General features: G+C 36.5%; 1 protein-coding gene across 5 annotated transcripts in view; it reads right to left on the bottom strand.

Annotated features, from left to right (window-relative positions):
• Positions 1-1157: 1157 nt before the first annotated feature.
• Positions 1158-11567, bottom strand: part of N4BP2 (NEDD4 binding protein 2) — a 55705-nt gene continuing 45295 nt past the window's right edge. For 4 of the 5 annotated variants that reach the window (XM_052682760.1, XM_052682759.1, XM_052682761.1 and 1 more), the window contains 7 exons: positions 11086-11330; positions 9525-9643; positions 8074-8209; positions 7767-7952; positions 5257-5425; positions 3054-3177; positions 1158-2279 (listed from right to left, as the gene is read on the bottom strand). In XM_052682760.1, coding sequence (XP_052538720.1) covers positions 2234-2279; positions 3054-3177; positions 5257-5425; positions 7767-7952; positions 8074-8209; positions 9525-9643; positions 11086-11330 — 1025 coding nt within the window. In that variant the 3' untranslated portion in view covers positions 1158-2233. The remainder of the gene's footprint in view (positions 2280-3053; positions 3178-5256; positions 5426-7766; positions 7953-8073; positions 8210-9524; positions 9644-11085; positions 11331-11567) is intronic. The other variant, XM_052682762.1, reaches the window with a different exon arrangement.

Raw genomic sequence — 11567 nt, 5'->3', positions numbered from 1 at the left:
TCTCTGGGTACAAGCTCACTTGCCTTACAACTTTGGCACCCAGCTGCTCAACACTGACTTTTCCAAGTATAAACTGAGACTTTGCTGGGCAACTCTGCCAACCAAGCCAACCATCAGGGACTATGCTGCAAGGAAGTGCCCCAAAGAGCCACATCTCCATTCAGTATAAAAAGCAGCAGTAAGGAAAATTTGCTCAAAAACAGAAGGAACTTCCTTTGTGCAAAAGAATGATCCTAGCTCCATTTAGGCATCTCAGATGTCTACAGCCCCAGGGCCTGAAAGAACGTCAGTCTTTCATTCTAGGCAGTCACAGAAGATGGAGCACAGGCTTCACCCCACCGGTGCAGTAGCATAAACAACCCTGCTAGTGCTACTTGGGGAGCCCAAATGTTTTGTATTTCAAACACTGCTTAACAGTGTAGTTCAACAAGGAGAAAAAGGGACATGAATCAATAAAGTACCTCCCAAAAATATAAACCTTATTACTTAAAACAATTATTCCAGTAAGAGTCTGTTTGATTAAATATTATTCAAGCTATTCTTGCATTTAAAATCACCAAAAAAGATTACTGTATCTGTTAAAGCATGACAAACTCATTTTTTGATCTATCATACACTGCATTCACTGTGTATCTATTACAGTAAATACAGCAGTAAATGCAGTAAATTTCATGTCTTTCCATTTGTCTGTGACACATTTGCAATGTAACCTATTTCTGTGCACAGCTTTTCTCACAGAAGTTCCTTGCTTACACTGCCCATGCACACAAATGGCAGAACTTGTACACACATATGGATTCACACAGAAACTCCCTGTGTGTGAAGTTCCTGGATAAGATTTACTGAGAAAGTATTTTAAAAATGAAAAACTCTCCTATTAATCCTTAACCTATGAATACTATTCCTAACACACAACTCCTATCCGTTCTTAGAAACAAAGCATTACATTAGGAAACAAAAAAAAAATAAAAGCAAACAAAAAAAAACAACTGGTTTAATGAATTCATGAATTCCTAAGGCCTTCAGGAAGCAAAGGCGTACAATGTAATTCATTGTAGAAGGTGAAATGAAAAAGGGTTCTGATTGCTTACTGAAAATCCATGCCAAAGTACAGGTGTTTCTATTTATTGAGTCTTTCAGACTTTGTTTCTTTTCTGTTTTTGTTTTGTTTTTTTTTGTGGCTCGGTTTGGTGTTTCTGTTTTTAAAACATAGATACATTCAGATACAAAACCACCATGAACAGAGTACCTTCCATATCTTCTTCAAGATGGGCAATTAATACTGTAATATTCACATTCAATTTGATGTTAAAAATACATTTAAATGTCTCAAAGATAAACAGATTTTCTACAAGGAAATTACCAAAGTTACTATGCACAGAATGAAGACATCACTATTAAATACCTGTAAAATGAAGCAGTACTCATCTCATGCCATTCACAAAGTCATACAAGGTATACTCTTCATTCAATAGTTTTTGTGGGTTTGATTTTTTTTGTTTAATGAGCGCATTTCCCATTAGTTGTGTGTAAGTAGATGTTTTATTTTCTCCTTTAACAGACTGCTAAATCTATAAAAAATTACCTAACACACGGCTGGTCTTAACATCCAGTCCTTCCATTTGTTTCAAGAGTAACTAGGAATAGAATAAGAACAACAGAACTGGTTGAGTTGTCACAAAATGACCACTAAAAAGAACACCTCTGACTCTTGAAGAAATCTGGAAGTACTTTAACATTCAGTGGCAATGGGATTTGAAATAGCAATAGTTGCTGAGTTCCCACCTCTCCTCTGCCGTTCAGAAGGACTGAGCACAAAGCTCTGAATCACAAAATAGCTGTACAGGGTTCTACATTCCAAAAACACTGGAATCACTGAAATTTAAATAAGTCAAGTGAGTTATGGACTGAGTAAGATGAGAAGACTGCTGTATCTAAAAACTGTACCTCAACTGCCCTTGAACACATTATAAAATTCTCATCAGAATTCTTAATCTGCATTACTAAGACTTCAAATCCTGGATTTTTTCTTTTGTAAATTAAAAAAAAAAAATTATCCCACAAGAAAATGTTCTTAGAAACATATTGACAAGACCATGTGCTGCAAATTGAGACCCCTTCTAATAAATACCATCCTTTAAAACAGATTAGAAAATATTATTGCAGTTGTTCAAAAAGTTTTTAGCTGTAATCCAACATCTCATTTTTTAATGTTCCTCTTCTCGTTAACTCTTCAATTCAGCATGACTTTCAGGCAGCCTGGCTTTATTTCTGCAAACCTGTGAAATAAGAGAAGATGAAATTTCAACATGAAAGCGACATTCAGTGTCATATTTCCAAGCCACCACCAAACACACGGAAAGCATTAATGTTCTCAGTCAAGTAAGTGTGCATGCCAGAGTCAGATCACCAACACATCCTCTGGATGTGACAGTAAAGGTGGATTTTGTAGGGTCTGGAGAGGCAAAAAAACAAAACCCAAAAAGAAAAGGTTGCCCAGTATTCTTGGTTACATTCATTCTGCCTCTCTTTTCAGATGTTTTTTTCAAACTACATTTTCTCTCCTGTATTCTGTAGAAAGTGAGAGGGAAATGGGAAGAAGTCTCTGCTCTGAATCCCACCTTCACAGTCACCTTCATTTATGCTCCCATAAAGAAGAGGTAGCAAACACATTGATGCCAACACCAGATTTGCTAAATTGCTGTCCCATATAAGAAGTTGAGAGCTGAAGCACACATTGGAGACCAATAAAAAAGATTATTAACTCTTCACATTAAAAAGCTGGTGACCTTAAATGGAAAGAGGCAATTAAGCTACGTTTAGATAACTTTAACTCATAGTGTTTTCACTTATGTCAGATGAAAGGATCTCAGATTTAATAGGTATCCATTATTTCAGTTTTGAATCATAAAATTGTACAGGTCTTATGAAACAGCAGATGGGCATCAATCAATGTAGTAGCCTCGCAGTATGATAGAACAGACCAATTTTCACTCAGTTAAATGCAGGATAAGAAAAAAAACCAAGTCCCACCAACAAAAATGTAAACTCACCTGAAGTTGTGGCTTGTGAGGTATCTGATAGCTGCTGGTTTGATGCGAGCAACTCCTCCCTGACTATGGCTTCCTCTTCCAGTGATAACACAGAGATAAGGCTTACCACCAGACTGTTGGTACTCTGTAACAGCAGGCACAGTAACAGTTAAAATTTATTCTCTGCAGAGACCTGGCATCCAGCACAACCTTCTCACCTCCATTTTTCTGAAAACTTTCACCAGTGATTTAGAACTTTGTTTTCTCATGCTGGCCAATGAACCTTTCATATAAAAGTAATTTCCCTTCTTCTGAAAAAGATACTCAGAAAACAAAACAAACAAACAAAAAAATCCAGCAAAACTTTTTAAGTCTAGACTGCTTGTAATATGTAATGTGATCATCAGGAAATCCTTCAAAATTCCACAGCAGCTCTACTGGTTTTATCATCCATTCTTTACTTGGGATTTTTACCCTTTGGGAATATAATTAATTTAAAAAGAAGGGTGTTAGATACTTATTTTTTAAGTGACAATAACGTGAATAAAGAAATTACATGTTAATGGATATATGAAGGAAGAAAATGGAAAACAAATCCACGCAGTTTTTTGACAATTAAGTCACACTGTAATTTCTGCTACATTGCAGCACATGATTTCATAGGTCAGCACACAGCCCTTGTTAGGTGTTATTCATATCCTACAGATAACATCAGCCCAAATTGATAGAAAAGCCCAAATTGATAGAAAAGATTACAAATTTGTAAAAGATTAAATAAAATATAAATGAAGTTGTATTGTCACAACCACCAAGATTTGTCAGTTAAAGATGATCACAGGATATTTTTCCTAAACTTTTCTCTCTCACTTTCTGTATTAGTTTGCAGTTCATTGTGTCATCACTAAGTACCCTGTATTGATCCTTCTTCTACGTATGTAAGCAAACATGATTTTTTTTCAATAACGAGGTGAATGGAGTGAACAAGGAGCTCCTCCCACCATTCCTAAACTCCTGATGTCAGTGTAACTTCAGGAAATTAAACTGATAGATCAGACTGTAGCTTAAAGCAAACAAATGTTCTCCTAAAAGAAGACAACGTAATTTGATTAGCTCTGACTGAACATCTGACTCCCTGTTGAACACTTAGTTTTTTGTTTCTACTGTGTGCAGTAGCTATCATTAAAAAGTTTTGAGCACTGGTGACTTGCACAAGAAATAGTTCATACAAAAACACTCCCAATGCACTTAAATTTGGGGTCGGCCTCTTCTCTCGTGTCATTAGTGATAGGACCAGGGGGAATGGCTTCAAGCTACGGCAGGGGAGATTCAGGCTGGACATTAGGAAGTATTACTTTTCAGAAAGGGTGGTCAGGCACTGGAACGGACTGCCCAGGGAGGTGGTGGAGTCACCGACCCTGGGGGTGTTCAAGGAAAGACTGGATGTTGTATTGAGGGACATGGTTTAGTAGGAGCTATTGGGAATAGGTGAACGGTTGGACTGGATGATCTTTTAGGTCTTTTCCAACCTTGGTGATTCTATGATTCTATGATTCTAAATTTATAGGATAAACTAATAATGCAGAAAATGTCCTTTTACAGCAAGAACACTCAGCAAGTACGTCTCTTCATTGGGAGACAAAACAAGCCCTCAAGCAAAACTGCACATGGCATTTATGGAAGCAGCATTATCTCAAGATCCTGCTGACAGATTTTTACAACGCTTATCAAAAGATAGCTTAAACTACACACCTTCATGTGAAAGTTGAAGACAATATCATCATGGTGCTTAGAACTGCAGTGATTTTTTTTTTTTTTTTTTTTAAGAGTTTAAAAAAAGCAATAAGGTTCCAAACAAAGCAATGCAAGTATGACACAAACATTTGCATTATCATCTCTGTTAAAAACTCCATAAGGGATAGATCAAATCTTCGACAGATCGAGTCTTCAATAAAAAAAAACAACTGAGGATAAAACAGAAGCAAACAAACAAGTACAAAAGCATTAGGATAAAAAAAGGATAGCACCACTGAGCAAAAATAACCATTACCTTGCCAAGGAAAACAACTTCCATGGGGAAATTCTGAAAATAAAACTACACAAAAGGCAGCTGCTTTCACGTGTTGCAGAATTACTGGACTCTCTGCTATTGCTGTATATAGTGGTTTCTTAGTAGAGACCATGGAGAATAATTTTTAGGAGACAAGAATTATTAGCTTTTGCCTACCGTTGCTTTTTTCCTGCAGCACTCTGGACAACTGATTCACAGCTTCATCCACATGGAGACCATGCAGATCCAACACATTCAGAGGCAGCAAGGAAGTATTTACTCTTTCAAAGATTCGCGCAGCAGCAGCATGGTTGGCTTCTTTCATCTTCTGCTCATGAAGGCGACCCTTTATTCAAACGTAATGGAATATTACAGTCTGAGACACGATTTAAGCTCTACACCGGTTGCTGAGTTCAAAATGACAGTCCTGACAGGGTGCTTTTAATCTCACAGTTTGAGGTATTGATGTTTATAAGCACAACACAATTCCTAGAAGAAGCTCAGTGAAATCTACCCACAAGGAGATTTCATGAAATTTGTTTGCAGGAAACTGCTCAAAGCTGGCAAAAAGAAGAAACCATAAACAAAAGCTTCATGAGAAAGGGAAAAAGCTAGAGAAGGCACAAGAACATAAAACCCTTACATGAGCTAAGACGTTACTCTTCGTGCCAACTGTCAGATTTATTACCCTAATAACTTTACCTTTTTAACTGCATTTTACTTTTTGAAAGTATTCAACAAAAACTTATGAAATGGTACCAAAGAAACTGCCTAATTGCCCAGGAAAACCCTGCTGAGTTATATGAAATACATTTTATATATTTTAGGTTAGTTCTTCTGAATGCATTTCTAAAAATCAGACTAACCAAGAAGTGCAAAAGCTTGACACGTTGACTACTGTAATTCCTAATATTTTTGACATCTCTTATGACTAATGATATCAGTACAGCCTTAATTGGAACTAAGGGCAAGGAGTGTACAGAACTGTTAACACTACGCTGTGAACAAGTACCATCTGTTTCCCAAAAACATTGCAGTGATCACATCTGAGAGACTAAAGTTAACGCATTATGTCTTTGACAATCTTTAAGCACAACCTGAAATGAAATGAAAGACTTAACTCCAGGTACTGGACTGACAAGGGCTCAAGAGAACTGAAGTGACAGTCTGCCTTAGACTTTCTTAAAATGGATCAGCTGAAGTACATTAGTGTCAGACCAGAGATAACAGCCCTGTAATTCTCACTTTCAGAGAACTACCAGAACAGGACAAGGCCACCAGGTGTAAGTATTTTTTCATGAATAAAGGTACTTTGGCTTGCCTTCTTATTACCTAAAAGAAAATACATTATAGATTTCCAGACTGTATTCATAATTATATTTAAGAAAAAAAACAAAGGGAAGACTTTAAATCACACAGAGTGCTCCAAAAGTTATACCTCCTATCTGTTCCCGTAGAAACTACAACAGATACAAAGAACACAATAATACTGTTTAATAGAAAAAATCCTCAGCTACAGAACACTACTTTTCAACACAGTCACCACCATTAGCTACACATTTTTGCCAGCTGTGAGCAAACGTCTGCATGCCGCGCTTGCAAAAATCCACATGGTTGTCCAGAATGTGGCTTGCCCTTCACATTGCCACTGCTGAAGAGCACCACCCACTGCTTCACTGTGTTCACATCCACTGTCTGGTCTCCATTAAAGCAAGCTCAGCAAGTGTTGATGAATGTCAATGAGTGCAATTTTTCCCACTTGGAAAAATTCAAAGACACCTTTGCTTCACGTGCACCTCCATGTCAGAGGCCCTTTTGTCAGACTGCCTCTCTGCTGCCATCTGTTGCACAGCATCAAAATGTAACAATATTGGTGAGAAGGTTCAGCCTCTACTGCCATACCACCAACATCTATCAGCCTCTGATACTGTGAGCCAACACAATAAAATAGGAGGCATTGCTTTTGGAGCAGTCCTAGTCATATATGCTGAGAATTGTGGTTGAATCAAGACTGGATTGCCTGTGCTCCACAGCAAGAGTTTACAAGACTGATCAGCAGAAGATCTACGTTCTGGAAAACAGATGAATGGCAAAAAGCATGGCATACCACACCACATTATCCTGATAGAAAAACAGCTTGTACTCATACAGACATACAAAATCAGGACACAAAGACAGCTGACAGTAATCTTCCAAAGACCTATGAAGGACTAAATAAGCAGAATGCTGAGGCAAAAGTTCACATGTTAATAATTGTTTGATTCCTAATAAATACAAGAGACCTGTGTAGAAACAGTTCCTCACCAGTTAAGAGGAGCTCCAAGGACACACAGAGGATTCAACAGCTAATGCTTATTGCACTCTACGTCATGTATTAGTGAACCTGGAAAGACCACTCTGACACAAATCTTGGTGCTTATGAGCATGCAGATGAGAGAGTGCACTCTGGGATGTGTAGCATACCTAAGCACTTGCATGTGATCTTTCACGAAGTTTCACACTGAATTTGGCTACATCAGTTTCATGTGTCAGCATCATTACTAACAAATGCAAGTTTAAGCATAAGGTGATTCTCAAAATACTGAACAAATCTATCAACTGCAGTAGGCCCAACTTTGTTATCACTTCCAATCTAGTATTTACTTATGTCTCTACACACAGAAAGAAAGCACTATATTTAAGTTTACCTGACGTGCATAAAATGCTGCCACAGGCTTCATTCCCATGTGATAGGCCTCCCCAGCCTTTTTCAAACACTCCTGCCTCTTTTGCTGGTGATGAAAAGCTTCTGCTCTAAAGTCATCATACTGTGGATACTCATATTCTTGAAATATTTCACTCAAAACATCATCCTCTTCCTTAGCTTTTCTTGCCTGTAAAAATTTGCAATGTTGAAACTAAGAATGTTTTCCAAGGTGTTTTTACTGACATGGCTTCGGATACACTTGTAACTACTATTTGAAATAATAATAATAATAATAATAATGATACCACCTTCTCCCGATTCTTTGCAGCACTGTATGAAGAAGCAATTTCATTTCGCTGAACACTTTCTTGAGCTATAACTGTTTTTACAGGATCTGCCTCCAGAACACAGTTCAGAAATTGTTCGGTCTGCTCCAAAGAATAGCTGTAAATGATAAGTAAAATCCGTGACTTTCCAAAGATATTATTAGCTGGTACTTCTATTAAAATACATATTACAGACCTTCATAGTGTTACAGATACAAATGCCTATGAATATAAAGCACTAGAATAGAATTTTCCAGCTTATTACAAAAAGACTTTGTCAACTTTGTCAAACGTACTGCATTACTGACATCAATGCACAAGCAGTCTTACTCAGCCCAGAAGTAATTGAGGGGCACTCAAACACAAAAAGGACAATTAAATAGTAAAGTAAATTGCATCATATCTTCATAAAACACAGACATCCATTTAGAAATAAATGCTGCTGTCTGGGCTGCATAAGTTACTTTATCTTAAAATCTCCTCTGGACTGTGTTAAATAGTACAAACTACCTTAAAACTAGCTCAGTTTTCTGAAACTTATGCAGGAAAATCCTCGTATTTCCAGTCAACTTTTTATTTAGAAACTTAACACAGTAAGAATAGAAGATCAGCAGCCATTACATTTCTAGTAAGCCCTTTTTCTTCTTAATACTTCTCTTGCTGTTCAGTAAGCAGACAAGAGGAACATTGGTCAGAACTAGATTTCAGGAAAAACAATACTATGAAAAAGAATTTCATATGTGAAAAACAAGAGAAATATTTAAGCTGTAGAGGTGGATAAACAATTTATTTTAAATTTTTCACAAAGAAAAGTTTTGATAATAACCTGGACAAGCGGAAAGACTGGTAAATAGCTATGCAAATCTGTGTGGAGAAACAGACATTCAACTGGCCAAGGACGAAAAAGGCAAGTTTCTCATGAAAAGAAGTTCAGCTCACAGAGACTTTAAGAAGGTTGCCACATACAACAGAAATACAATGCAGAAAAGAGAAGCAGAACACAAGCAAGAAGAAACAAAGAGGGCTGATTCCTTCATTGCTGCTATAACAACAAGGAAACTACTAGCAGCTAACATCAGGCAATAGCAGCTTCTCTCTTGGTCTGAGTGCTATCTGCTGTGCACCCACTGTTACATTCTTCAGCAATTTATCCCACTTAATTTACACCTCAACCCTAGAGCAAATACACAGTTCCACTAACTGCAGTCAACAGCCAGATATGTACTTCTCCTGCAGAGTGAAGCTGTCTATTCTTCAAATGAAGAATCAAGTGTAACATAATTTCAGTATTCTTTTTTTAAGACCAGTTACTTTTGCCATAGTTAAATCTACAAAAATCATGAAATGCCAGTAAAAAAAAAAAAAAAAAAAAAAAGAATTAATTTAAGTAATACCAAATAGTAGTTTTACAAAGAACTATAAAGACTTCTTACTTATTGTCCTTGAAGATATCCATTAAGAAATTTTGATTAATGGTTGGAAACATCTCAAAAAGTTGCTTCTCCTTCAGTTTAGCAGCACAATCTTTTCTAGCCACAGAAGGAACACGTTTCTATCCAGAAGACAAAGGAATAATATTCAAGCTCACGATTAGAACAAAATACAGTAACAGTGGAACCAACTATACTGCTATTTGTTAGGATTTCAAACAAAATATTCACTCAGTAGTTACATACCCACAGCAAATAACACATCATTATCAGCCTGCCACACTGATTTGATAAGAAAAAAGGACAAGTGAGTTGTACTGCACACCACTGCAGTTCTCTGCAGTCATTTGAAGTGACTCAATTGGAGCTGGCTCATAACTTGGAAGATGTAAAAGGGCTACCTTTAGAAGGATTTTCAGTTTAGGAATGCACCTGATGCTAGCCTAATCGGTTCAAATTAAACTTTTAGGAAGTTCACCTCTACTCAGGTATCTGCAGAAAGTGATACTGAGAGGTTGGGATTGAAGCCATGTTTTCTTATCAAGCAGAGGAAACAATGCTGTTCTAGTGTAAAATATCTGAAGTTATAGTGTATTAAATACATCTGTAAAGTTGCATGGAGAATAATCATACATACACATATAATTACAGTAATTATAGCCCAATATAAATTGATTGTTCTGATCATCCCAATACTCAGACTACAGAAAAAAAAAGTTGTCAAAAAAAAAAAGCCAAGCTCCATGAATCCAAACCTGTGGACATCACATTACTATTATCAGTAAGCCACATGCATGCAATTTAAAAAAAGAATCCACAAGCCATTCTTTCAAACTACAGGCTAATAACATCCAAATTTCTTTAGTGATAGGAAAACATTCTCTTTTTCTAGGACAGCCGTGTATCAGAGACAACTACCAACAGAGCTGTCTGTTCTGAACTGCCCCACAGAAGAGGGCAGTGTTATGCATACACAAACAAGGCAGCGTATGGGAACTGTGTGGAAAATGCAAAGCAAAAATCTCTGCAAATACTTATTATTATTTTCTGTTATTTTCTGACAAGTCAGTACAGAAAATCACTTGAGATTATCCTCAAATGCTTTAAAATATAAGTCTAATTTGTTAGGAATGTTGTGGGCTTAGAAAAAATATTAACAAATTCAATTTCTAAATAAACTATGCAAGAAGCTAAATAAGAAATTGCTGATATTTCTTTCCTATTAAAAAGCACAGGAAGTCACACCAGTCACCTCACTCTTTTTAAATGAGCCATGAAAAAAACAATTCAATCAAATGCAAATGCTAACCTGTATAGTAAAAAGTACCGTGATCCGTTTGTGAAACAGTCAGGATGTCACATTTTAAAAAGGAATTAAAAAAAAAAATAAATCAACAAACATCCACTACAAGCAAATGTCTGTATCACTGCAGTTGATAACACTAATTTATTTCTCAAATTCTGGCTGTAATAAGCAGCACAAAGGTGAGTCACTACATAAGACATTCCATTTTACTAATGGTAATGAATCATGTAATCTGTATAAAAACTGTCATATTCATACCAGGTCCTCTTTCTCCTGCATAGCTATTTCTTCAGATATTATTTGTCTGAGAGAAACTTTCTGAGTTCGAGCATTCCAGTGATCCATAAAAGGAAAAACTTCTGATGTTGCTGCTTTTTTAATCTGTGTTTCGTTAGATGAACTTGAAACCCAGTTCATTCCTTTCTTCTGCATTTTATTCTCTGCATTTTGAGATAACAGCATTTTTGAGTCATTCATATTTATCTGCTGAATCAATGTAGAACCTTCAAAAGCAGTAAAAATGAGGTGACAAGTAAAACAATTAGTTTATTTACACAAGCAAAGTCAAAATAATTAAGATGCTTTCCAGCCTAGATAGAATCATAGAACCACAGAATTGATCAGGTTGGAAAAGACCTTTAAGATCAACTCCAACTTCAACCTAACCATACTACCCTAACAACCCACCACTAAATCGTATTCCTGAGCACCACATCTAAACAGTTTTTAAACACATCCAG

Source organism: Tympanuchus pallidicinctus, unplaced genomic scaffold (assembly GCF_026119805.1).
Source record: "Tympanuchus pallidicinctus isolate F22 unplaced genomic scaffold, pur_lepc_1.0 scaffold2, whole genome shotgun sequence".
NCBI lineage: Eukaryota > Metazoa > Chordata > Aves > Galliformes > Phasianidae > Tympanuchus > Tympanuchus pallidicinctus.
This window is presented reverse-complemented; position numbering and strand designations above follow the sequence as displayed.